Source organism: Manacus candei, unplaced genomic scaffold, assembly GCF_025592945.1.
Source record: "Manacus candei isolate 608988 ecotype Guabito, Panama unplaced genomic scaffold, ASM2559294v1 h1tg000247l, whole genome shotgun sequence".
In the NCBI taxonomy this organism is placed as follows: Eukaryota; Metazoa; Chordata; class Aves; order Passeriformes; family Pipridae; genus Manacus; species Manacus candei.
The window spans coordinates 32,246-60,176 of NW_026138295.1; the positions used below are offsets into that span (position 1 = coordinate 32,246).

General features: G+C 47.8%; 2 protein-coding genes across 2 annotated transcripts; both read right to left on the bottom strand.

Moving 5' to 3' along the window:
- Positions 1 to 2,737: 2,737 nt before the first annotated feature.
- HOXC11 (homeobox C11) lies at positions 2,738 to 4,950 on the bottom strand. The gene is made up of 2 exons (XM_051775059.1): positions 4,275 to 4,950; positions 2,738 to 2,970 (listed from the first exon to the last, which is right to left on the bottom strand). The coding sequence occupies exons 1-2, from the start codon at positions 4,948 to 4,950 to the stop codon at positions 2,738 to 2,740; spliced, it is 909 nt and encodes a 302-aa protein (XP_051631019.1).
- Positions 4,951 to 23,248: 18,298 nt separating this feature from the next.
- On the bottom strand, positions 23,249 to 24,809 carry HOXC12 (homeobox C12). The gene is made up of 2 exons (XM_051775061.1): positions 24,242 to 24,809; positions 23,249 to 23,487 (listed from the first exon to the last, which is right to left on the bottom strand). The coding sequence occupies exons 1-2, from the start codon at positions 24,807 to 24,809 to the stop codon at positions 23,249 to 23,251; spliced, it is 807 nt and encodes a 268-aa protein (XP_051631021.1).
- Positions 24,810 to 27,931: the final 3,122 nt, after the last annotated feature.

Genomic DNA, 27,931 nt, shown 5'->3' on the forward strand with positions numbered 1-27,931 from the left:
GTGCTGCAGTCTTTATTACAATGTCTAGACTGGGCGCTTTTGTCCGGGCAGCCGCTGCTGTTACGGAGCATTAACTGCCGCTTCTGACCTCCCGATATTCACCTTATTGCACCTCTCCTGGCTTTTCCTAACCTTGGGAAGGTTCGGCAAACACTCATTAAAGAAAGGTGCTTCTCCCGGGTGTTTTTTGGGGGAGAAGCCCCCTCCTCAGGCGGGTCTGGCCGCGCCGCTCCATCTGCCGCGAAGATGGCTCCGATCCTCTTCAGCTCGTCTGTTTTAATTCTTCACCCGCAAAAAAATAAGAGAAAAAATCCCCCTCCTCACGCTTGGTTTATTGAATATAAATCTTAGGCGAGGTTTTAGGCCCGGGACAAGCGTCCTTTCAGGCTCTTGGTCTTCGCAAAAATAAATATAAGAAAATAAAGGAACGTTTTGCCATCCACCCGTTTTTTTTTTTCCCCTTCCCTTTCCCACTCTTTTAATGAGAAACATCCCTCTTAACATCCTTTCAAGCTCATCTCGTGGCGTAACCAGGACGGGGCTATCACGAAAGCTTGAAGTCGGTTTGGATTTAATCGCGGGGGGGGGGGGTGCGAGGGGGTGTCGGGATGGTGCAAACGAGGAGCATTTTTGCGGGTTTATCAAATTTTTCCCCCCCTTCTACCGTTGTCAAATAAAATCAGAAGACACCATCAAAGGGTTTTCTTTTTGTTTGTTTTTTTTTCTTTTTTTTCATTCGACGGGGTCGTCTTTAAAAGCAAGGATGAGAATTTTACAGGAACACACTGGATGGATGGGAATATAATATAATAACGTGCTGTTTTCTTGGCTGCTGGGGGGGTTTTATCGCACCCCCTCCCCGACCTCCTCCACGTGCACAACCGCATCAGAAAGCGGGCGAGAATCTACATCGGAAACCTCGAACGTAAAAACCCTTCCCCTGCCCCCAAAGACAAAAAAATACCCCCGAAATTGCGGTATTTACACCAAATTCATGCACCGCGTCACCAACGGCAGCTCCGGCGCTCCTTTGTCCTCCACCAGCGTCGCGTCCACTGCGAGGAAAAGTCAATTGTGCAAAAGAAGGGGGGGGGGGGAGGAAGGAAAAAAAAAAATCACTTTCTGCCCCGTGCCTGGGAGTTGAACTTGTTTTCCTTAAGCAGGAATTTAAGGACTTGACTTTGCATTTGTGCTTCGCGGGGTACGAGGGATCCTCGGCTCGCGGAAAGGCAGCTCGCGGAATTCGAGTTTCGCTCATTTCTGATTTTTTATTTAATTTTTTTTTTTAAAGGGAGGCTGGTGACTCGTTCTCGCGAACGCGAAAAAAAAAAAAAAGAAAAGAAAGAAAGAAAAAAAAAAAGAGAGAGATTAACTACAACCGGAAAACAGCGAAAGACATCTGGAGCCAAATTCAGGGGAGGATTACTGGGCCAAGAAAAATCCTATAAATTTCAGTTCGCTGCTGAACACAATGAACTCCCCACCAAACGTGGGCTCCAAGGTGGAGGTTTCCGATTAATCCCGGCCCTGGTCGAGCAGATCGCAGCGAGCCCCATGAATATGGATGATGAGATTTCTGATATGCATTCAGGTATTTCAGCTCCGAGGGAAGAAACCCACACCACAATGACCGCAAAGAGGCTTTTAAGAGGGGAAATTCTAATAAAATGGTCAAATAAAATCATAATGTAGAACAGCTTGCAATGTCTTTATTTGCCACAGAATTTCACAGAGTGTCCCGGGGACTCACTTTACATACACAAAGAATTTTTTTATTTTTAATTATTATTCTTTTTCAGGATTTTTTCCCCCCTCTTGTTCTTCGTCTCCCTTTTTTTTTTTTTTTCCCGGAAAAAGAAAAAAAAAAATCAAATCAAATCAAATCAAACCACTACGAAATTTATATATATATACAAACCACTTCCGAGGCAGCGATTGCAAACGTATTTTTGTTTTTTTTTTTTGCCAGGATTTCCCCCACACACACCAACTCCCGACTCCAAATGTAGAAATGAGACCGGAGAAAACTCATAGATGGATATAAATGGATATATACGCACACACTCCCATAGATCTGCGTGTATATATATATATTTTGAGATGGAGGAGGTGGAAATATTGATTTTTCTTCGAAGAGGGATGAGTAGAGGGGGTGTGAATGTGCACACGCACACGGGAGGACACACATGTCACACATGTCCGTGTGTCCTTCACACACACACACACACACACACACTCACCCCACATGAAGTGATTTGATCCTACAGGGAGACTTTGGCCGCTCTTGTGATAACACAGCTGCAGACTGAAATCACCGTGGTGGTAACACAGCACCGCGATTTATTCAAACGGACAGGGGAGCCTAAAGGATAATAATAACAATAAAAAAATAATAATATAATAATATATATATAAAAAAAAAAGGCAAAATAAAAGGGAATCCCAACCTGTTCAGCGGGGGAAAAAAAATAATTAAAAAAAAAAAAAAAGACAGAAAGAAAAAGGACCCAAAAAAAAAAAAAAGTTAAATTAAACGTTCATGGAATTCAAGTCCTTGAATCGGGAACTGAAAGAAAATCTCTCTCCTTTTGTTACTCAGCACTGCCCCAGACATACAGATATGAAAAGGTTTAAACTTTTGAGGTTGCTTTGTCGACGCAAAGGGCAGACCCACGCTCGCCACTGTTCCTCCTCGAGACACGGACACTTCACCAGCAGAGGGGATCTCAAAAGATGTTCACAACAAGGGATTTCCAGAGAAATACTGCAGGCGGTCTCTGCTTAATTTTTTTTCTTTCATCCTTCTGTTCTGAAACCAAATTTTAACCTGTCGGTCAGTGAGATTTAACATCCTGGACAACTGGAGCCTTTTTTCTTTGTTTATATAGACATTGAAGAAAAATTCTCTCTCCAGCTCTCTGATCTGGAATTTCGAGTAGGGGCATCTCTTCTTCCTCGTTCGGGGAGCACCTTAAAAGAACCAGAAGGCAGGGTAAATATCCCGAGGAAAGGCAGCATCAGAGAGATTAGGAGCGGTTTAATAATTCCAATTATTAATGCAGGGGGGAGATCCCCTCAGCCCATTGTTGGGGGGAGCAGAGGTGAGGTTACCCAGGGGCTGAAGGAATTATTTCCCCACCGCCCCGGGCTCCAGGCAGACGTTTCACATGCAGACATTTTGGGTGCAGATCGGCCGGTTTTTTTAAAAAAAACACTAAAACCCGGCCTGGGAGGGGAGGCAGGAGGCTGCTGGAGCAGAGTTTAGGGAGGCTGGAGAGGGGGGGGAAAACAACCCACGCTCAGCTGCAAATCTGTTATCTGTACAGAACCAGCACGAGCAAGGTTGGAATTAGGGGAACGAGATATTGTGTTCCGCATAAGTTTCTGATTAACTCCAGTCCTCGCCACACACGCAAAAAGGAATCAAAGTCAAAGGGAACTTCGCATCTGAGCTGCAAAAGGGGGACTCGCATCACGAAAGCAAATAGGGAAACAAAACAACCCTCCCCTCTTCCCAAAAGAGCCCCACGCTGAACGCGAACTGGCAAAGTTGCCTGGATTCAGCCTTTAAAGCAGCTCCGAGACCGCCTAGGAAATGGGAGTGCATGCAAAAAAAAAAGAGATATTCCCCAACCCAGAAGACCCCAAAGAAACCACCACGTAAGTAAAAGCCCTTCCTGACAAAAGCTCGACGCTCCACCGGGCTTGGGGGAGAAAAAAACGCCACTTTAAACGGCAAAATCGAAGGAAACTCTCCCCTTCGCCTGCGAATTCGGCGGATTTCTCCCTCAGCACTGCACCTCCCCCGAGAGAGGAGGTTCGACAGACAATTTTAATTATATATTAAAAAAAAAAAAAAAAAAAGAAAGAAACACAACAAACCACCCAAAAAGCTGCCCCAAACATTCCGCATGCATCTTAATGCCTGAAAGAAAGCCCAGGCAGCTAAAGTAGTGTTCTGCCCAATTGCCTTTTACCCTCAGCAACCCGGGACCAAATCCTTTTAAAATGCTCATGTAAGTTCATGATCAAAGTTAATATTTGTCACGATGGTGTGCTTTTAAAATTTCACAGACTCTAAGATACTGTGTCTGCGCCTAACATCTCCATTTTTTTCAAAGAGCTTTTCCCATCGTAAAAATTCTTCTCGTTGGAAGAAAGAGCTTTGTAGGTTATAATAAAATCCTTTGAATGCTTATAAAACTCCACATAAAATTTGACCGACAAAACACACGGGCTAGTCCCTTAACCTTTCCATTTACTGCTCTACCTACTCGAGTTGCTGCTTTTGCTTCCTTCCTTGGTGACAGAAGAGGACGAGGCTGAAGAGCCCGGGTTTGTGTTTTCCTCCTCGTCTTCCGGGTCTATACCTTGCTCTCCGCGGGATGACAGCGCGTGGGGTTGGGACTCTGCCTCCACTTTGCCCTCGCCCTTCTGCAGGCAGGTCTCGCTCGGGTTTTCCGCCCCGCAATAGGCGTTCTCGAAGAAGCGGTCGAAGCCTTGGGGCAGGACAGTGTTTTTGTTCATGCTGGTGTAGAATCCCGTCGATGCCGGGTGGTTGGAGCTGGGGTGGTGGTGGCTGTACACGCTCTCGTTTTTCATTAGCATTTCGGTCATGGTGGAAGGCGGGATGCACTCTCTATGCATCAGATCTTCTGCCGAATAACACGAGGCGTAATTGCTCCGGTGGTGCCATTTACTCGAGGGGTCTAGACCATAGGAGACCTCTCGCACGGGCTGCACTTGCGAGAGGTTGGTGGAGTAAGGGTAGGAGATTTGGCGAGAGGGGGCCTGTGGCAAGAAAGATGACACAGTTGAAAATTCGGGGACGTAATAGGTACAGCTGGGGAGGTAGAGATTGGAAGCGCAACCTGCCCTCTCTCCAAACTCGGCGCTCCGCTCCTTACGCGACTGGGAGCAGAAGTTGCCCAGGTTCACCGAGTTAAACATCTTTCTCCTTTTCTTGCTCCTATAGCTAAAGATGTTTTGGATCCGACGCGCGGAGGGGAAAAAATTTGGGAAGGCGAGATGACGCGCGATCCGTCTTAGTCGCTCCGGAGGACACGTGATCCAAAGTAGATATTGTCATATATCAGTTTGGAGCACTTAGATGCGTAGGAGTGGTTCACTTAGGTAAGATCTCAGAGGTTCAAACGATTGGTTTGCAAACACCGCAGAAACATTATGAAAATCAATTGCAGATTTGTATTCATTTTCCTGAAGGCACACCCCTCCGAGCATCCACAGCAGAACAAGTACAAGGGCTGGCTTGGGAACTTGCTGCTTTTTTTTTTCGCCTTTTTTTTTTTTTTCCCCCTCTCCCCTTGCTTTTTTTTTTTTTTTTTTCCCTTGCCTTCTTTTTTTTTTTTTTTTTCCTCTCTCTCTCCTTCTCCTCCTCTCCTTCCTATTTGGATTCCGCTCGCTCCTTCCAGCAGGGTTTGGAGATGGGGTGGGGGCGATTTGGGCTGGGGAGGAGGGGGGGGGGGGAAGAGGGAGAGGGAGGGTCTAAGGGAGATCGAATAGTATTTTTCCAGCCTTTTCTTTTTTAAATATTTTAATTACGCTGATCATTATAATCTGTTATCCTGGCTGTTTCTATCCTCAGACGCGTTCCTGGATAGGCTGTAGGTAGCTCAATAAAATCGCCGGAGGTGCAGAAGTAAGTTTTCCAACCTTTCCCAACAAACGGGAATCCGCAGCAATTCCGGGCTGCTGAATTACAAGCCAATCTCTCTCCGTCTCTCTATCCGGGAGCGAGGGGGCTGGTGCTAATTAACAAGCTTCTAACATACGCTAATTATGTTGATCTCAATGTGCACATCAACTCTACATCACCGGCTTGACGTGCTTTATGGAGAATATTCCAGTCGAGCAGTGACAGGGACCGCGGGAAGTTTCCAACTTTAAAGTTAAAGCAGGCCCGGTTTAACGACTTTTGATATCGAACTAGTGATATATCAAGGAATAGAACAAATGAATTAAGTCAGCGTCTAATAAATATTCGAAAACCTCCTTTAACGTTTGGTTAAATATTTATTACGTAAGAGGGGCATATTGAATATTTAATGCAATTGTTTATTGTCAATCAATGAATGTACTTTCAGCAATACTCTCATCATTTATTCTGCCAGCTGAGTTAAAAAATATATTCTTATTAAAGTCATTTGTCTTCCATCCCGCGCCCCGGCAGCCTCCTCTTTCTCTGTCCTGCTGCATTTTGACCCGAAAAAATCAGAGAGAGACACTCGAGCGCTGCCAGATATTTTGAGAGTTTTGCAAAGAATTGTCCGGCAGCGAAAGAATGTGGGAGAACAAAAAGATTCTCTTCTGCAAACCCCCACTGGAAAGGTGCACCTGAATCGACGTCGGGGTTGTCCCACCGCCCTCAAACAGCCCCGGAGGGACAAAATCGCCCGCAACAATTGGGCGCTAATCGGGTTTTCACCTGGATTGGGAATCATCTGCCTGAGGTGGGAAACGTTTCCCTGCCGGGTAGAGGCGGCTGCTTTCATCCACAGATGGAAATATTGCAGCGAATCCCCCTTTTTCAGCCTTTTCCTCACAGGATGCCACCCAGGCATTTTTTTTCCGCCCCCTTTATTCTCCTTTTTAAAACGGCGACCAAAAAAAAAACAAAAAAAAAAAGGAGAGATTAAATAAAAATCTTGATTTGACCGCTCGCAAACCAGAACTAAACCCTGCGCTGGGATCTGTTTGGCGGTGGGCTGAATATTCCGAATAAAACTAACGCGCCAGGAGCGAGGGAGATGCTTTTATTGGGGGGATCTCGTCAAATCGAGTCGCTGCAAATTCAAAGAACGAGAAGGGGGAAAAAGGCAAATCTCAGCTTTAGGGCACCGGGAGTCAGGAGCAGAAAAAGCCTCGACGGCTGCCGGGAGTTCGCTTTTCTCCCTGAGAGAGAAAAATAACACAGGAACGCACCCGAAAATAACCAAATCGCCAAAAAGGAGGATCAGGGGGTCCCAGCCCTGCTCGGGGCTGTCCCTCCTGGAGCTGGGCATCCCTGGGCAGCTCCTCCATCCCATCGCTTCTCTCTACCCGATTTTATTTAATTTGCTCTCATCCAACCTGCAGTTTTGGTGTTTGTTTTTTTTTTTTTATCCAAGGAGGTTGTTTTAATTCCCAGGCGGACGTGGAGAAACGGGGAGGAAAAAAGCACCTCGAGGAACGGGGCAGCGGTTCCAACCCCCGCTAAAAATATATATATATATATATAAATATCCTGAAATTTTCTGGCAGTGCAGGGAAAGGAGGAGGAGGAGGGGGGAAGTTGATTTTCATGTGAGAAAACGGCCCCGCGAGTCCGTACCTTGCGGGCGAGCAGGGAGCGAGGGGTTCCAGGATCGCTGAGCTAAAACTAAAGTGGGTTCTTTCGGCCGAGCTTCCCGAACTGCGGTGGGAATCAGCCTGGATTTGGATGCGTTTATTTAGGAATTCTTGAAGGGAAACATGGCGGCTTCCCATGCTCAGGTTGTTCGCTCTTCCTCACTTTGAGCCTTCCTCACCCCCGGAGCGAAACAAGGCGCTGCCGACCATTTATTCTCATTAATTTCTGGATTTCCCACCCTTCCCTGGCTTTGGTGTTTTCTATTTAAAGAGCCGTTCTCATAAAACCCTTTTTATAAGGGATCGGGGCGTGTGAGTGTCTCTGAAAGCGTCTGTGTGGCGAGAGGGAGATGAACACACATATAAATATGTCCGTAATTGCGAAATGAGACGTGTTTTCCTCTCTAATGCACCGTTTGGCTGATGAATACATATATATATATATAAAAATAAATATATAAAAACAGGGGCAGGAGCTCTGGCTGCTGAGATGGATTTCTTCAGGTTTGTAATCCGCCTTTTTTTTATGGCTTGGACGTCGTTTTGGGCAAAACTTTTAATTAAAGTGTCAGTGATCTTTTAACTTGGCTTTTTATGGACCGGTATTAATACCAACTACAAACTAATAATGTTAAGCGATTGTTTATGAGCGTAATTATTTTTTGCCCAATTCCCTCCTGTTTGCGACCTGCGCGGAGCGTCTTCTCCCTCCGGTTAAAAGGGGAAAGGCTCTAAAATACACATATTTTGTTGTGTTTTTTTTCCCAGTCCGGATTCCATAGAAGGCTTTAGGCGCCAAGCTTTGCATCCAGAGGAGGAATTAGAGCGTGTCCTTGAAAAAAAAAACTACAACACCCCAGCAGCACCTTCAACCCAAAACAAAAAAAAAACAACCAACCCCAAAACCACCCAGGAGAGCGAACAACAAAAACCCGTGTGGCACAAACCCCGCCGTCTCTCCTCGAGGTGCGGGGATAATTTATTGCCCTGCGTAGGTAAATACATCTGAACCAAAGCCCGGCGTCGGTTTGGGGTTTGAAACCCGGTTTAAAGGGTGGGATTTGGCTGTTTCCTGCGAGGAAGCAGAGAAGGGGCAGCTGTGGAGTCACAGCACTTGAATTTGACCACCAAAGTGACCACCATAAAACGGAAGGAGGCCGGCGGCTCGCATTCCTTTTGGTTGCCCTTAAAAAAAAAAAAAAAAAAAAGGAGGGGGGAAAAGAAGGACAAATAACTCCAAGGCGTAACCTTAAAGCGTCCAGAACGTTTCAATCCTTTCGTTTTTTTAAACCCTGCCTTCGTTTGCTGCAGAACGGGGGAAGTCAGAGTGGGGAGGGGAGGGGGAAAAAATGAAGAAAAGCTGCGTTTGTGTCCTTGGAAGGAAAAAAAACATCCAGGGGGGTTTGAGAAGGGGGAGGAAAGGTCTGATTTTGTTGATTTTTGAGAGGACTGTGGGTATAAGATGTAACTGCCCCATCTAGAAGATGGGTGTGTTTTTTTTTTAAACTCCTTTATTGAGTTATTTCTCGGCCAGAGGGAAGGAGAAGGAGAAAAGGAAGCCCCGAACTCCTCGTGCCTCTTCTCCAGTTATACATCGAAATACCCACTCTCAGCCTGGCACCTCCACCGGGGGCTTCTCCCCACCCAAAAAAGCAAAAGCCAAGTGGAAGGCAAAAAAATTTCCACCAACCCTCCTCCCTTTTTACTCCGGAGTCCGCTCTCGTTTGCCTGATATAATGCGAACACTTAACACATTTAACAGCGTTTTCAGCAGGCGAACAGGCTCGAGGCTCGGGAGATGTGTTTTGCGTTACTAACAGGGATTTTAAGGGGATGTTCGAGGCGTTTCGCGACCAAAAAAAAAAACATTGTAGCGATTGTACCGAAATCAAACCCTCGGAGTTGTGAAAGTTGGCTTTAGCTGAGCTGTGTAAACATCCGAAGTTATATTTTGATTTAGGTTAATCCTGTACTTGAACTCTTCTCTATAAATCATTCGTATTTTCCTTTTTTTTTTTCTTTTCTTCTTCTTCTTCTTCTTCTTCTTCTTCTTCTTCCCTGCCACTGGGGAGAGAAGAGATGATTTTTTTTCCCCTCCCACCCCTGAGCTGGAGTTATCTGAACGTAAATTCGTTACCACCCTCCCAACTTGGGTCAAAAACTTTTTTTGTAGAGCATTTGCCATAAAGGAGTCTTTGTCCCAGCTCGTACAGTAGGAAAACCACTGGCTGGGAGGGAGGGAGGGGGGAAAAGAAGGAAAAACCTCAATAAAAAGAGAAGGAAAAAATAGAAGAGAACAGATTTGATACCAACCCGGCTTAGCACGTTACTCAGGGCTACTCACTGTGCTCTCAAGATATCTGAGCCATAATTTAGACCCTGAATCTTTCCCTCTTTCAACCAGTCGAGCAGAGCTGGCTTTGCCTCCTGTTTTGGGGGGGAAATGTGAGTTTGGGGAGGGCAAAAAGCTGCGAGTGGGTGCAAAAAAAGTGCCTCTTAAGCAGCTGCATCTCCCGGCAGCTGCGGGGATGTGCTTCGCTCCTGCTAAAGAGGCTCCAGCTTCTGATGGCTAATGACTTTGGCCTGTCAGATGTTCTCAGAGTGATTTTTCCCTCCCTTCCACGACGGTGCTACTTCCTCAGATGGACTTCTAAAAAAAAAAAAAAAACCACCAAAATAAAAAAGGGAAGGAGAGGAAAGTCAGGCCAGTAAACAGATCACAAGACACGGCGTCTGTGTCCGGGAAATCCGAAGGGAGAGACAATAGCTACAAGTGGGAAGCGCTTGGAAAAGATTACTGTCCCCAAATGGCAGAGATAAATTCGACTGGACGGACGCCAGGGCCGCGAAGGAAAACTATATATAAGCTGCGAACAATTCAAAGGGAAAGGGGGGAAAAAATTTCACTTAGATCTCTCTAGACCTGAGCTGCAAGTTCAAAATCATGTGGACTTAATCAAGATAAAAGCCGGTCGAACTATGCTTCCCAACCGCAGGCGAGGCTGGGACTGTCTGGGATAAAAATGTGCGGCGGGGGTCGGATTGGGCTGGAAGTGATGCCGCAGAGGCGTTAAGAAGAGTTGGGCTTGATAATATCCAATATAAGTCACACTTCGCCCCGCGGCCTTCCCACTTCGGGGGCTTTTCTCGGTCCCTCCCCACCTTCTCGGTGGCCGAGGCCGGGGGAATATCAATGCCTGAGTGTTTCCATCTATTTATTTGCTTTCTTTCGCCCTGCCCGGCTCGGTTGCGGGAGCTGCCGAAGCCCGGGAAGCGCCGGGGTTTGGGGAATTCGAGTAAAACTTCACAGCGAGCCGCTGCCAAATTCGGCTTGGAGGAGACAGGAAGCGCAGAGAGCTCGTTAAGCAACACCTATTTCTATTCCACCCCCCCCTTCCCCTCTTCTCCCCTCCTCCAAACCTCTAAAAACACCGATTTAAACACAAAGGAATACGCGTAAAACACACTCGAACCTTTTCAATCAAATAATCCTTTATTCGCCAGACGTCGCCTCTTGGTAACTTCAGCAGCGCCACTAAACCCAGCAAAACCGCGTAAAAAGTCGGAAATTGTGGCAGGGAAAATGTGTTTTCTGTTGGCTCGCCCATTTATTAGCGAAATCGCCCCCAAATGCAAAGTTCAGGACAGAATGTGGGCGTTTAATCCTCCCCCAGCCTGGTTCAAACCGCACACACGTTCGCATGCGTGGTGCTTAATCCTTAAATACTCAGGAAATCATTTCCAAGTATTGCACTTTAATACTTTGGCTCCCGCAAGCCTCTCTTTTTATTATTTTATTTTTTTCATATTTTTTTTTTATTTCCACCCCGGCCAGGGCCGAGATGTATTTCCCTCAGACAACCATTGATCAAAGCCGGATCTCCAGAGTTTATGGGGATAAACTTCAATAATTCGCCCTCGAGAGCGCGACGGCGCTGGGCTCTCCCTCGGCCACCCCCGCATTAATCAGAATAAAACGAAACAAAATCCTTCAGCTGCTTCGCGGGGTGACACTTTCCAAGCGCGTTTCCAACCCCGCAGAAGATAAATGCTGCCGGAGAAGGAGGGGAAGGGATAACCTGGATCGCCTCCCTCCTCCCTCCACCTCTGGAGCCCACGGATGTACCTGCCTTGCCCCGCTCACCGCGGCCCTTCGCCCATAAAATTCACCCTTTCGTGCAAAACCCCATCCATCCCTTATTTTCAGTTGGAGAAGCAGAGGGATCCGGGCACGGAAATCTCTTTAGATAAGTTTTTGGGGTTGTCTTTTTTTTTTTTTTTTTTTTTTTTCCCCTCAGCTCTTTTATCCCTTCCCAGAATAATAATAATAATAAAAAAAATCATATTCGCATCTTTTTTTTCTTCCTTGGGGATGCGGGTGGAGAAATTTGTCGGTGCCGCCAGGGTCGGTTGAAATGAATATAGATCTAAATTAATGCAGCCGGAGCTCTCATTTATTAAGGTACTGGCTTTAAAAACTTCATGAATTGAAAGCAGATAAATTATGAATTAAAAATTGGTCCAATGATCGGACTGTTCTCTAATCTCTCCTTCTGGTCCCTCCCTGTGTGGTGGTTTTTTTTTATTATTTTTAATTCTTTCTTTCTTTCTTCCCTTCTGTCTCTCGCTCTCCCTTTTTCTTCCTCTCTTTCCACATTTATTAGAAAAATCGTGAGTGTAGAGCCCGGATAGAAGCGATTTGCTCTCACCCCAGAAACACCCACCTTTATTCACTGTCACCTCGCATTCGCGCCTTCCGATTGAATATCTCCGTGGATTTCCATCCCGCAGGACTCAGATTTGCCTAAAATAACGACATGGTTCGCAAATATCTGTAAAATCTCCTTCCACACCCGCCCGTGAGGGGCGTTCCATTCTCATTTGACCCCCTCAGCGGACCCCGAGGCTGAAAATCGGGGGGATATTTGTCGGTGTTTACTCGCGGGAGAGGGAAATAAGGAGAAGTGGAGACTTTTTTCCCCCTCTCCCGGTGTTTTTGGGGAGCGGGGAGTTGGGAGCGATCCCCTTGTCACATCTCGACGCGTCCCCATCGCCCCCCAACCCCCCGAGCTGCCCCCGCCGAGAGACACAAAGAGTGAAAACCCTCCCCAAAACAGGGAATATCTCCCCGAGACAGGGAATATCGGGGGGTCTCCTCTACCCGGGGGGGATTCGGGGTTCGGGGGGGTGAAAGTGGCCGCGAAGACACAACCCCAGACCTGGCCCAAGTCCCCTCCCGGCCAAGCTTTGTCCCCTTCCTGCCCTTTTCCCACGGCCCGGGCGCCTTCGGGTGACTTGGGGCGAGCCGGGTTGGCTTTCCCCCTCCTTATTTTGGGGTATTTTCGGTCCCCGTCACCAATTTTGCCTCTTTTCCCCCTTTTTTCCCTTTTTTTTCGGTTTTTTCCCCCTCTTTTCCTCAGCGCGAAGGTTCGGGGTGAAACCAGCGCCGTGCGGGGTGAGGAGAAAGGGAGGCGGACAAGGACAGGACCCGGCGCAAGGTAAAGGGACTCCGGGGTTTTATCCCCCTTTTATCTGCCCCCTTTTCACCCCATTCCCCCCTCATTTAACATTAACCCCTTTCCCCCCCCCCCGCTCGGGCCTTTCCCCCCAAGTCAAATATGAGCAGAAATCAGCTGGAAACCGGCACTAAAATCCACATTATTTCACCCAGTTGTTCCCCCTCTCCGAGCTTTGCTTAACCCCAAATATCCCCCACTCCCACCTCGCCCCCCTGCCCCTTTTATATTTAAAGATTCCCCCTCTATGTCTAATTTCCCCCTCTCTGAGACAAAATATTCTGCCCCCTCCCTCCCTCCCCCCCCTTTTCTTTCCTTCTGCCTCCCTCCTTACCGAGCGAACTTCATTGTTTTCTGGAGGAAACGGGAACGTTCGGACATTAAACCTTAATTGGGCTTTTCTTTATGATGTTTAATTTCCTCCGCGGCAGACGGGTTTGCATCTTGCTGGGGAGAGACCAGAAGGGGGGTGGGGATGGGGATGTGTTTAAAAAAAAATGAAGGAAAGGGAAAAAAAAAGGAGAAAAGGGAGGAAAGACCTTGTTTGAAGTCCGAAGTCCGGCTTGGCGGGGGAGAAAGGCTGAAAAAAATCAAGATTTGGAGGAAAAGCTTCCAGAGAATCGCCCCGTCCCTTGGTTGTTCCAGCGCTGGGCTCCTCTCTCTGCCCCTGGAGTGGGGGGAAAAGGGGTTTAATTCAAATAAAGGTGGTCGGCAGTGGCTTTGCCGCGGGGTTGCGGCGGAGCAGCGCGGCCGGGCCGCGGAACGGGAGCTTGGAGGCTTAACTTGACCTTCACTTTGCGAGGGCGGCCCCCGCCCACCCAGACGGGCAGCCCCAGACGGCTCCTCCCGCGGAAACCCCGGGGAAAGGGGGGAAAAGAAAGGGGAAGAAATTTAAAAAAAAAAAATAAAATAAAATAAAATAAAATAAAATAAAATAAAATAAAATAAATAAAAAAGAAAAATAAAATAAAAAATAAATATTAAAAAATAAAAGGAAAAATAAAAAAAAAGAAAAGAAGAGGAAAGAAAGAATAAGGAATAAAGAGTAAAGAATAAAATAAAGAAAAAAAGAATAAAGAATTAAAAGGTAAAACAAAGAAACAATGAAAAATAAAAACAAAAAAAAAGTAAAATAATTACATTTAAAAAAAACCCCACAAACACTAAGGGACGGAGGGAAATGCTGGGCGACTCCTATCCCAAAAACCTCGCCCAAAAATCAAAATTTCCAAAATGTATTCGCAGGTCTGGGGGGAGATGAGGAGAGGGGGGTGAAAGCAAATTTATCCGCTGCCAAAAATAAATAAAAAAAGAAATAAATCCGGATTGTAGTCGATCGGACCCTTCTGTCTCGCTCCATCTTCCCCGAGAAATCCCCTCTCATCCCACCACATCCCCTTGACCACAACCTCTCCCGGCCTCCAAACAGCACCGAAAAAATCCCGCAGCGCGTTTTTCCTCAATAGTTTCCCCCCCAAAATCCTCCTCAAAATCCCTTTTCCACTTAAAAAAAAAAAAAGGACAATACGGAATCTCTGCAGCCAACGCGGGTTCTCTTTGCAAAGAAGTATTTTTCTTTAGTCCAGTTTAAAAAATAAAAATAAAAATAAAAATAAAAATAAAAATAAAAATAAAAATAAAAATAAAAATAAAAATAAAAATAAAAATAATAAAAAAAATAAAATAAAAATAAAAATAAAAATAAAAATAAAAATAAAAATAAAAATAAAAATAAAAATAAAAATAAAAATAAAAAATAAAAATAAAAATAAAAATAAATAAAAATAAAAATAAAAATAAAAATAAAAATAAAAATAAAAATAAAAATAAAAATAAATAAAAATAAATAAAGTGAAATCCCTGGCAGAGCCATTTCAAGGGATTGAGAGGATTTTTTTTTAAACTTTGAGGAGAGGATCGCTCGGACTTGGATAAACGTATTTTTGGTGAAAAGAAAGGGGGGGAAAAATAATAAAAGAAGTGCTTGTGCAGATGTGAAAGTTTGTCGGCGTTGAGCCGCCTTTGTGTGCGTCTGGGGGGGGGGAGACAGATGTTTTATTTCAGAGTCTCTCTATAAAGAGATAATTATATCTCTAGTTCTCCACCGGAGCAATAAATACTCTTCATCCCCAATTACAGATGAAGACGGTTGGTTTAAATACCCATAAAGTCAATGTTCGGACTCTGGGCTGCCAGTCGGAAATGTGGGAATTTTTCGGGGCAGGGGAACGAGGTGCAAAGAGCCGCGGCCTGGGGGGGAAAAATCCAAAGGGAACCCCCCCACCCTCCCAAAAAAACGAGCCGTGGGTGCGCTGAGTTGGCCGGTTTGGGGCAGGCCGGGGGCGAGGAGGGCGAGTTGTGCCCTACTCGGACTTTACTCCGCTCTTACCCACCGATATTTCCACTCCGCGGGGTGTTCACATCCCCCTCACCCCGCACTTATTCCCCTCAAAACCCCCCCGCATTTAATTCTTAGAGAAGGAAAAAAAAAACCCTCAACCATCTATTAAAATATTTCTGCCATTATTTCCGCCGTGAGATGTTTTGAAGCGTCCGTGGCTTTATTTTATTTTATTTTATTTTATTCCTCGATTTACCGCTCCCCCATCGCCGCCTTGGCTCTCGCACTGTACTTTTTCCATACCTAATTTTTTTAAAACGCTTTCTCCTTTAGCGGCGTCTCGTCTCACCTCGTAATAGTTTACTGGGCCGTCATAAAAATAAAATGAATTTCCACGCTCTCCGCAATTATCGACACCTTCCCGGCCCGACGTGGAGGTTCGGGAGTGGCGGGAGCGTCGTGGCTGCAAAACTGAATATTAAAAACGCTTTCTCCCTTTGAAACGCATTAATTTTGGGCCAAGGCTTTTATAGTGAGATATCCCCGCGGTTTGTGTGTTCTCTGCGACAGCGCTCGACCGAGCCAAGCCGAAAATTAAAGCGCAAAACTCTCTTTAAAAAAAATCACAGGTAGATTTTTAACGCAGATTTGAGGCACAAAAGAACCCCAAAAAAATGGGGTTTATTTTGACTGAGGGAGATATGAGATTCCTTCATTTTCGCGGTACCAGAAGAGCACGGGGGGGGGAGGAAAGTTTAAATTTCCTCGCTGACAAAAGCAGAAAAATGCTTCATTTTCAGAAATAGTCGCTGTTGGATCAGAAACAGGGGGAAGGGAGGTCCCCCCTCCCCTCGAGCTGCAGAGCAGGATGGTTAATACGAGATTTATTGGGGAGCTCGGGGCGCGTATCTTCATTTCCTATTCGAGGAACAGGAAAATAAAGTCACTTAATGAAGTCTGACTCAAAAAAAAAAGGAAAAAAAGGAAAAAAAAAAGAGTTTGTCGAGAGTCAACAAGACGCAGCCATTAGAAAATCCGCGTAATTTACCCGCAGTAAGAAGCACAACCCGAGCGATCTTTTTATCTTTCTTATCCTTTTCATCTTTATTATCACTCTTGTTAACAACACCGATGAGACTGGATACATATATCTCCTTTAAATGCACCCATCCATGGAGCCATTGTAGTTGCAAGCTACAGAGATATTAATTAATTTATTCTCTCAACAGTAAAATATTGCCGTGTCTACTTGCTACCTACCAAGCAATAAAAAAGAAGCTTTTTTCTTTTTTTTCCCCCCCTCACTCTGCACTTCATTAGGTTTTACCCATAAGTTTCCAATGCGGAATGATTTGCTTAAAAGCTAATTACTTGCCATGTACTTCATTTTCCTCCGGCGGGGTCCGGGAGGTTTCGGACTGGGGTGGGTGGCCATATGCTGATAAACGCCGCTAATTATTCCCACCCCGTGTTTATTTTACGTTTATGAACCCCCCACTCGGAACCAAACCCGGGCGTTCTTGGGTTTGGCGACGATGGGGAGGGTGGGGGGGGCACGAGCCTGAAAACAGCCCGGGGGAGGGAAGCAAAACAGTGAATATATCACGGAATTAGGCAGAGGACGGGGTCTGAGCCACGCGGAGCCCCGGGAAGAGGGAAACCCACCCGTTCTTTCCACTTTACCGGGAATTATTACATTTAATTGTTAATCTCCGCGGTCCCTCGAGCTCCAAAACGCAACCGCGAGGAGGAGGCGCTTTGCTTTTTGTTCGCCTTTTTTTGGGGGGGGGGACACTCACAGGGGTACCTTGAGGGGGGCAAAAATATTTCCACGCGTGGAGGGGGAATTCCTGAAGCACAAATCGCGTTTCCCTCCCGTGCCAGCAGCACCCACCGCCCCCCACCCTCCCACACCCGCCCCACTCCCCTCGGAACGAACCCCCCACCCACGCGGGGACACCCCCGGCCCAAAACTCCACTTACTGGCTCCATTTATCGCCCCTTTACTCCTTATTTCGGGGGGCGTAAGGGAGGAAAACAAGAAGAGTTTCCAGCTCCCTTCCCTCCAGGCCGAAGCCCCGGCCCGGGTTTATTTTCTCCCCCCCCTCCCTTCCTAATTCTTTCTTTTGCCCCCAATTTTAATTTCGCGATTTTTCTCAGTCCATTTCAATTCCTCCGAATCCCCCCACCCCCCAATTTTTTGATTCTTCCCATTCTCCCCTCCGGTTTTAATTCTTTCTATTTTGCCTTCTGTTCATCCTCCCCCCACACGATTTGGGTGTAAAATCGCCCCGTGTGGGTCAGGAAAAAGGGGAGTTGTGAGAAAACGAGGAGGGGGAGAAGAGAATTTTTCCCTTTCTGCCTCGATTTTCGGCGCTTTCTCGCGGGCTGCCTGATTAAACTTGGCTTAAAGCGGCTCCTAATTGCTTGGAAACGAGCTCGGGGCTAAGTCGGGTCGGGTTTGGCAGAGGGAGTTCAAAGAAATCAGACTTTTCTTCCACACGAAGGTGTCAAGAGCAAATCTTCTGAACTGAGGGGGGGGGGGGGGAAACACATCCCTACTTTGCACATTATATTTCCCACATTTGTGCGCGCGCCGAAAGCACCGAAACGGGAATAAATCCCGAAAATCGCCCCTGGCGCGTTAATATTTCCTCCGGTTTTTTTGCAGTAGCTGTGAAATAACACCTCGGCCTTTGTCATTAGCGGCAGAAATATTCCTGGCAATTAAAGAGCCGAGGGTTTTCTCCCCTCGCCGGCGAATTCATTTGGAAGCCGGAGTGATGAAATACGCGGCCGAATAAAAGAAACCAGCCCAGGAATAATACAGATTTTTATGGCGAAGCAACAATTTGTTCTATCGGCTCGCCGGCAATAAATAAGTTTTATCTGTTTTCGTGAGTGTTTGAATGTCTTTGAAATCCAACTATTCCTGCTCAAGGTGAAGCGACTTACAGTTTCTACAATTTATGTCGCTCCGTGGCGCTCGGCCCTGTTGGGCGTAATTCCTCCTCCTGCCCGTTTTTTCCTGCCAGATTGGTGCAGGGCCGCAGAAATCGGGGAATAAAAGCGGATACGAGTCAAACTTGGCTTTGCCTGGGCGATAGAAGTGGAGCAGGAGAAGCGAAGGGAGGGTGGGTGCGCCCGTGTAGGGAAAAAAAAATTAAAATATGAAGTTCAAAAAGTAATTATGACGTGAAAAAATGTGAATTTTCGCCCTGTGGAAAACCTAAACTCTCTATATTTCCCCAACTACTGCTGCTTCGTGTGCCCCAACTTGAACCTCGCTGGAGGGTGGTTGGGTTTTGCTGCTGGAAGGGGCAGAAATGGGGCCCATTCCTATAGAAATATTTGCTTTTCGCCTTCTTCCTCCTCTGCCCAAATCGAGCAGCTCGTGGGGGGGAAAAAAAAAGGAAAAAAGAAAAAAAAAAGCAGGAAACTGGTCCGGACTGGATGAATCCCAGGGCTGGATGAACCCTCATAACTTTGGTGTTCGAGAAGGCGAGTGGGGAAAAATATATGAATTTCTATGAATGGCGTGGGATTTGGGGTTTTTTTGCAGAAAAACTGATCTGAACTCCCCGAGGTTGAGGCTCGGTGACCCCCAGCACGTCCAGACTGGGGTGTGAGCTGAGCTGGGATTTACTGGGCCTGGATACGACCAGGACGAGGGGAAAAACCCCATTGATTCTCCACCGACCCCACCGCGGGTTCCTTTGGCATTTCTTTCATAAAAATCCTTTCTCGATCTCCTAAAAGCTTTTTTTTTTTCTTCCCCCTTCCCTCCTTCCTCGGGGGAGCGTGTGGCATTTTCCCCGAAAGGAAAATCCAGCGAAGCCATTCCGTGTAAATACCCGCTCAGAGAGACATCGAGCCCATCATAATCCAATTTATTTAAATTGGCCTGACGGGGTTGGGTTGTTGGTTGGGTTGTTGGTTGGGTTGTTGGTTTTTTTCCCTCTCGTTAAATGAATTTTGCTGCGAATTTACGTGGAAGAAAGGCCATAACGCTGGTCCCAATAATAACCATCACCACGAGCGCCAGCGGGCCCCAACCCCAACCCAACCCCAGATATTCCCAGTTTAAGAGCCGCTCTTTCCCAGGCGTTTCCCATCCTAAAGCCGGACCAGGGATGTCTCGGATTCTGCTCTGGTTCCCAAATCCATCAGGAAACTCATCCCTAGCATGTCCGTAGGGGCCCCCTGGGGAGGGAGCTGCTTCCAGGAGAGGCGCAGCCCCCCCGATCCCCTCCGCCGCAGACAAAAGAATCCCAAACAGCCCCATATTTAAGCTTCTTTATCCCAATTTTGCTTCCAATTATTGCTACGTGCACGAGTCTAACTCATTAAGGCAGCAATTCGGGGATTAACTTATGCTTCTTGTTTCCCCGGGATTTTTCTAATTATATTTAGAGAGGCACAACCAGCGATATTTTTTCTTTTACAACGCATTTTACACGTTCATTTAATTACTTTTTTTTTTCCCCTCCCCAAAAGATGATCTACAAGGCACAGAAGGCAACGCTGGCCAATATAATTCTTTTTGCTGTTGTTGTTGTTACTCTTTTATTAACCTTCCGACTTAATATTTAATTTTAAACAGTAAACAATAAATCACCACGGAGACGTTTGGGCAACTTTATTTATTATCAAGAAATCACATAATAATACATTATTATTATTTTTTAATTATTATTATTATTATTATTATTGTGAAGCGACTTTTTACATGACTCTATAAAGCCGGAAAACGTGCTATAACAGACATTTGCATAGACCCTACATAGAATAGCTTGAGGTAAGAACCATTACATGTGGACTCTACTGCCAGGGGTGCGGATTAACAACGGCAAAGAACCTAAACTAGGCGATACAAGCAGGGAAAACAATGCCACGGACACGGAGAACAGACACAGAACAAACAGAAATCCCACCGAGCCGCCTTTTTAAAGCAATCTGGAAGAGAATATTGCATATATTTTCCATTTTCTTCGGCCTTTTCCCCAGGGGTCGCTTGCTGGTGTCTTGGCTTTTGTGTTGGGGAGGGCGGTGGGTTTTTTTGTTTGGGTTTTTTTTTTGGTGGTTTTGGGGTTTTTTTTTTGCGGGGGATACAAGAGCCCCTCGGTGGGTGAAGAATAACGAAACGGATTGATTTGTTTTTTGGGATGGTGGGATTGAAATCCAACACAGCGTTTCTGACATCTCACCGTAACTCACCCTCCTTTCTCCCCTTCCTCACCCCCCCCCAACCTCCAGCCCCTCCACCGGGGGGGTTTTTGGGGAGCTCAGCTCAGCAAAACCCGCCTGGGTTTGGTCCTTTTTTTAAATTTTTTATTTCCTCCCCCCTGGAATTCCACCCTCCCCCGGGACCCGGGCCCCAAAATCACCCCGCGAGGAGCCAGCTCGACCCCTCCGAGAGCACCCAAAGCCGTGACCACCCCCCCCGAAACCTCCCCATCTCCCCCCACCCCCCAAAAATCAATCCCCCCCCCCCAAGACATTGCATTCCTGCACATTGCACATGGTTGGGCCGGAGCATCCAGAGATAGAAACTCTCCATATTTGCTTTTTAACACATCCAGGGCTTTATTGCACGGGCCAGACCCTCCGCGGCGACTCTTTTGTGTGCGGGGAGGGGGCGAAAAGGGGACCCTCACCCAGAAGGAGGGGATGGCAGCGGAGGGAAGGGGGGGGGTGTCTTTCTTTTGCAAAAAAAACGACCGGGAGGAAATAAAGACGTGACATTTCCCGGGTCGGGAATTAAAAAAATAATAAAAAAAAAGGAGGGGGGAAGAAGAGGACGGGGATGGGGGGAGAAGGGTCTGGGGGGTTCTCCTGCAGAAATAAAGCCGAAGGAAAAGGTTCCTTCCAGCCCAGGGAGGGATTTTTTTTTTTTTTTTTAAGGAGTCGGCTCCATCCTTTGCAGCTCGTAAATAAAAGCATTCCTCGGCGCTGCTGGTCATGACCATGAACGCGGGGAAGCGGGAGCACGTGGTGAGCCTCCAGACTTCCCAGAAAACGCTGCTTTGCCAATAAAATTAATCCCCCCCCCTCCGATATAAAACGAATGGAGCAAAGCGCGGCGCGGCCGCAGCGCCGACGGCCCCTTCTCCCCCTTCGGCCTGAAGTAAAAATTCCTGGTTTTTAGCTTTTTCTTAACCCTAAATTAGGATTTCCCAGCGGGCAAAGCTTCCCAGGGCCCTAAACCTGCTGCTCCCCCCCTCCTAACCCGCTCTTGTCTCGATTCTCCCCCCGACCTAAAAGTGCCTCGAGCACAGACCTGACCGGGAATACGGAAAACCGGTGGGTTTTCCTCCAGGAAATGCGAGTTCAAGTACAAAAAACCCGCGTCGCATCCTTCCAGGCCCCTTTTTATTGCCCTGAAAGGGAAAAAACCGGGCAGGGGCTTTAGGGATCCCCCCTCCCTTTGGTGCCCCAAAGACCGAAACCTCCTTTTAAAAAGGCGACCACCCCTATCAGCTGGACTTTTTAGGGAGGGAAAAAAAGCATCATCCTTGCTGGAAACCTGCAGGGTTTTTACCCGATTCAGGGTTGATCTAGCTGAGCTCTATTTCCTTCGAAAACCTCTCACATTCTCCTTTTGTTGTCGCATTTAATTGAGAAAAGAGTGTCCAGGAGAAAAAACGCACCTCGAGTTACCCCAGGAAGGGGAGGATGCGTCGAGCTCCGACTCCAACAAGCTCCTGGGACCGCGGGGTCCCAAAGAGAAGGATTTTTTCTCCCACCTAATTTCCTACGTTGTCACCAAACCCCACAGCACACCCTCCTTTTAAAATTCACATTTTTCTTTGTAGAGGGAGGATGTCATTTTTAGGGTAGCGCAGAGACACGCTGGGAATTAGGAAAGAAGGGGGGGAGAGAAAAAAAAAATCTCCGAAAGGCTCAGTTTCCTTGGAAAGAAATCCAGATTTTCTCTTTTTTTCTTCCCTTTTTTTTTTTTTTTCTTTCCCCTGGGAGGGTTTTCGGAAGGAAAGAGGGGAGAGTTTTCCTTCTCCTTGTGACATCCCGGCGTTGAGGACAATCCCGGCGCCTGCATCAAAGCCTCCCATCTACAGGGACATGGTGTGATGCACGTCCCTCATATATTATATAGATATACAGCACATACAGCGGGGATATTACACTGCCTTTGTCTCGCTCCTCTGCCTGGAGATCCTCATTAAGCCCGGAGATCCTGATTAAACCTGGGGATTCTCATCAAACCTGAGGATCCTGAGCAAACCTGAGGACCCTCATCAAACCTGGGGACACCGATCAGCCGCAAACCCTCAATTTAGGCCGAGAAAATCCCATCCTGGGTCGCACTAAACAAAAAAAAAGAAGCATCTTCCGCAGGGATGCGGGGTCAGTCCTTTAAGACAACACCCTCCCCATCCCCTTCGCCTTTATTTTTGCCCCCGTTTGCTTTAATTTTTGGCTCTTTCCCCTCCCGCTTTCCACCGAATCAGCCCCAAACCCGGCAGGGCAGCCCCGGAGATGCTCCAGGATCCACCTCCGTCCCTCTCAATCTCCCCCAAGCCGGGGGGAAGGGGTGAGGGGGGGGAGCGGGACCGGTGGCCCCCGACGGCCCCGACGGTGCCCGGTGCTGCTCGGAGCCCCTACCTGAGCTCCGGGGAAAGGCCAAGCGGCTAAAGTCGCTCTCAAAACCTTCCCTTCATCCCGACGAGCATCGCTGGAAGCCGGCTGTCCCCCCGCCGGCCCGGCCGAGAAGATGCAAGATTCTGATTCCTATTATTTTTTTGTTCCTCTCTCTCTCTCTCTCTCTCTCTCTCTCTCTCTCGCTGTCGGGTTTTCGTATTTTAAGGGAAACTGGTTATTTATTAATGTTATTTCTTTATTCATCGGTTTCTTAGGGAGGGGCGGGGGGGATTAAGAGTGATCAGGTAAAGTCCCGGGAGCTCGGGTCACCGCTTAGAGAGTCTGTGTGGGTTTTGGTTGGGTTTGGTTTTTGTTTTTCGCTTTTTTTTTTCTTTTTTTCCCCTATTTTTTTTTTATAACACCCGACACGGACGCTTTTAAAACTTTAAAAGAAAGAAAGGGCTTGCTCTCTCAGGAGGAGTCTTTTCTTTTTCATACGCCGGTTCTGGAACCAGATCTTCACCTGCTGGTCGCTCAGGTTTAATCGATCTGAGAGCTCCCTCCTTCTTTGGCGAGTAATGAATTCATTGACCATAAACTCCCCCTCCAGCTCTGCCAGCTGCAGCTTGGAATAGGGTTTTCGCTTTTTCCGGGACCGCGTGTGCATCGGGTACCAAGGAGCACCTGGCAAAGGGGGAGCGAGAGTTGAGCACTTGGCGAGGAATAAAAACACCCTTCTCTAAAAAAAAAACAAAAAAGCGATACCCCCAGCAGCCCTTTCCCTGCTGTCCCCGCCGTTCCAGCCGTGGGTGCTTGGGGATGCTCCCAACCGCCTGCCAGGGCCGGGGGGAGGCGTGGGAAGGGCGCTGGAGGCGCGGGAAGGGAAAGGTGGGGAGCGTTGTAAGCGGGGCGCGGAGCGAAGGACGGGCAGGGAGCGGGGGGACCCCCCCGGGAAGGCAAAGAGGGAGAAACCTCCCCTCCCTAATGGCGACTTGGAAGGTCGTGGGGTTGTTTTTTGGGGTTTTTTTTGAAGCATCTCCCCTCTTCCCTCGGGCCGACGCACCTCTGGGATGTCCCCCAAAATCTCCCGGGCGCTCCGGCAGCCCCCGCGCCGCGCAGGGATGCGCGACCACGGCCCCGCTCCGCGGCTCCCTTTCTCTCTCCCCCCCCTTTTTCTTTTTTTTTTTTTTTATGGGATATTTACATGTTTATAGCCTTTTCTTTTAAAAGAAGCACCACCTAATAAAACATTCGGGATTTCGGTGCTACCCCTAGCGGTCTCAGCACACATAGACGCGCCGCTTCCCACCGCCGAGCCCGGGCAATGACACCCCCGAGGAGCCCCGAGCCGGCAAGTTTCCAGGCGAACCCCCCCCCTCCCCGCACACATCCCCACGAGCAGACGCAGCCCCCAGACCCTCCTTCCCGCGGGTCTTACCACCGCCGCCTAAAGTGCTGCCTTGATTCAGGGGGGACACCAAGCCCCCCCCCGCTTCTCCGCTCGCGCCTTTATTCCCTTCATTGAGCAGGGACGAGCTGGAGTCCGACTCCAAGGACTGGCAGGACGGAGGGTCGTGGGGCACCGCCTCGCCGCTCGGATAGTCGTATTTGCCGAAATTGCCCCCCATGCCGCTGGGGAGGCCGGATTCGAGGGGCAGCAAGGCACTGTCCCTGCCCCTCTCCTCCCGCTTGAGCCCGCCGCTGTCGGCGCAGGTTTCCCGGTAATAACATTTGCTCTCCTCCACCCGGGCGAGGTCGCAGGCTCTGCCGAAGGAAGGGTTAATGGACACGGGGCTGCCCAGGTACGGCTGAGGGTACCCGTTGCAGGGCTCCGAGGATGCCCAGGGCAGGGAGCAGACGTTCTCCCGTCGGGGGTAGGAGAGGGACGGCAAACCGGGCAGCTGCCCTCCGGAGGCGCGGAAATTGGGGAAGTAGAAGGTGTCTCCCGTGTGGATGTTCACCAGAGGTCCCACAAAGCCGGGATTAAGGAGGTTGTGCTCGCCCATTTCCGCGGGCCTGACCGAAAGCTTCTACTTTATTGCTATCTGACATTAAACATAGTTAAACCGACGGCTCGTGCCCATTGGTCCGGGGGGGTCACGTGAGCCCCAAATTGCGCTGGAGGGGGGGGGGAGACCCTCCCCTCCCCTGGCAGCCGAGACAAAACACAACAGCAAGTTCCGCCTTTTTACGCCTTTTCTTCCCCCCTCCCCACCCGACCTTCCCCCCATAATAAAAAAATCATTTAAAAAATCCCATAAAGCTTTTTTTTCTCTCTCTTTTTTTTTTTTTTTTTTCTCTTCAGTCTGCTCCCAGCGCTGGCTTAAGAGCCCTAAAATGTCATATTTAGCAGAAAACAACCGACGAGCCGGGGTTTCACCCCAAAACCCGCTGCCCGCCCCCCTCCCCCGGCAGCACCTCGGGGCCCTCTGCTATCCGCAAAAGCGAGGCCGCTTCTCATTAATTAGCTCCTTTATTAACTAAAACAGTTCGAATTTACAATATCTCCCCAATAAATTACTATTAGATATTGTGTCATATAAAGTTTACGGGCTTTTTAAGGAGACGAATGATGGTGCCCGCAACAGGCTCATATTGACGCGCGGTGGGACGGGAGAGTTGGAGGCGATTTGCGACCTTTCCTACTCTTCGTTATTATTATTATTACTATTATTATTATTATTATCACCCTCCCCGTCCTCTCAGACTGGGTGGCTTTGTCGCGGGCTGGGGGATTGTTCGCAGCCTCTTCCCAGGCTCTCCAAAAGGGATTATTTCTTTTTTTTTTATTTAAGCAATCCTCGATTGCTTTTATTAATGATCTGTGTCGAAAACAGCGGCCAGGAGAACCCGACCGCGTGCGAGCTCCCATTTACCCGGTACATATTCCATATTCACCAAGGCACACACACACACACACGGATGGAGTGAAGCCTCTAAATATATTTCTTTTTTTTTCGCTTCCTTTCTGGGAACGGATAAAAATCGCAGCCCTCTCGCCCCGTTTTCTTTGGCCCCCACCCCTGGAAACAGAGGTGCACACACAGACACGCACACACGCACACCCAGGGCTGGTTCCTCGCCACCTTAGAGCGATTTATTCTGCCCTCGTAACACCACAGAGCTCTTCCCTCCCGCCCATCCTCTTCCCCCGCTCGTGCTGGAAGGAGCCGCTGCAAAGGAATAAGAAGAGGATGAAGAAGAAGAAGAAGAAGAAGAAGGAGAAGGAGGAGAAGAAGAAGAAATAGAAGAAGAAGAAAGGGGAAAAAATCAATACTGGCTGCTTTCAGCGCAAAATAAACACGCTGGGGGAAGCAAAAAAAAAAAAAAAAAAAAAGAATCCTGGAAGGGGGGAAAAAAAATCCTGGAAGAGGAGCATTGCATGGAAAGCGGGAACTCGCAGAGCCATTTGAGGGTGGTTTGTGTTGGATTTTTTCTTTTTTCCACCTTGTGTGTTTTTTTTCTCCTGTTCCCCCCTTCCTTTTTTATTTACTTATTTATTTTTTTTTTTAGGAATAGAAGTGCTCCCCCCCCCCCGCCCCCTCCTTTTACTGGATTTTTGCGTGGCTTTGCATTCCTCGTCCGCCTTAAGCAACTCCCAGACGTTCCCCTTGCCAGGTTGACTTCGCTGCGAAATACCGTAAATATTCCTGTAGAGGTAAAACCGCTCGGCGGGGGCTGAGCCGGGCGGGGGGAGGCGAATCCCCCCAACTACCGCCTGTCCAGCCCCAAAACCGACCTCCCTCGCCGCTATTTTTTTAATTATTTCTCGAGCAGAAAGTCATTTCTTTTTTATTTTCCTCGCAGGGCTTCGGGGTCACCCCCTCCCCACCCTGCAAAAAATAATAATAATAATAATAATGAGGTGCCAATGGAACCGCTCTTGTAGGTGCTTCCATGGACAGCTCCTGAAGGTGGAAAACCTGCATTCCACCTTTTCCTACCCCTCTTTCTCCCTGTGGATCCGCTCCATACATACCTTGCAGAGAGGTACGTGCACACCTTCCCACACGCTTTGGAAGAAATACGACCGCTAATATATATTTTGCTTAGAATGAAACTTTGGCGTTCTTTTTTCTTTCCTTTTTTTTTTTTTCTTTTTCCCCTTTTCTTTTTTCTTTTGATTTTTTTTTTTTGTTTTGTTTTGTTTTCAAACCTTGCCAAGGAATTTTTTTCTCCCTGCAGGTACGAGAGAAAAAGCTGCTCGCAGTTTCTCCAGGAGTGTCTTCTCGCTGCAGAAGGAGCTGCTCTCGACTCTGGGCAAGAGTGGGGAGGAATAGTTTATATAAAAAAGAGCACGTGATCCCCCGAGGTTGCCATCTGAACTGGCTTTGTTTGCTGCTCTGTTTTGGAAGAAAACCCTCCCTTTACCTTGCTCTTTCCTTTGCAAAATTCCCCTTATGAGACGTGCCCGGCTGTTGCAGGGCTTTGTTCTCCGCCGGACCTTTGGAAAGTGCATTTCTGCTCCAATCTCCGGGGTATTTGGGGCTTTTCCTCTGGATGGCAATTGGATTTTTTTTTTAATTATTATTATTTTATTTTTTTTTTGCAGGGCGAAACCAAAAATTGCATCATCTTTGAGGAGGCAGCAGCGGGGCTGAGCTGCAGAACAAGTGAACCTCAAAGTGGGAGCGGAGGGACAGTGTCAGCCTGGGCACCTCAGCGAGGGAGAGGGAGGAAAAAAAAACCCCCGCTTCACTTATTTATCATTCTCCTCTTTTTTTTTTTTTTTTTTTTTTTTTGAGCTGGGAAATGCCGCGGCCGTGCTCAGAAATATATTAAGCGTGGAGAGGAACTCCCTGCTCTTGGTGGCCTTGAGCGGGGCTCCCAGCTCAGCGCTGCTGCAGGTCCGAGGAAAGGAGATAAAACCTCTGTCCCCACCCCTGAAAACAACAAAAAAATTAAGCCTAAGGACTCTCAAGAAAAGCTACCGCGTTTTCCCGGGAATTTCTTGCCCATTAAAAACTCATTTCCCAGTTCAGGTTGAGCGCTTGGGCTTTTGTAATGCTCGGTTTAGCTGAGCGCTGTTTAAAAAACGAAAGGCTGAGCCGAGCCCTCCTGCCTGGGGCACCGGCTGAGGCAGCTTCCCCTGCACGACCCACCAAAAAAACATCCCCATTTCCACTCC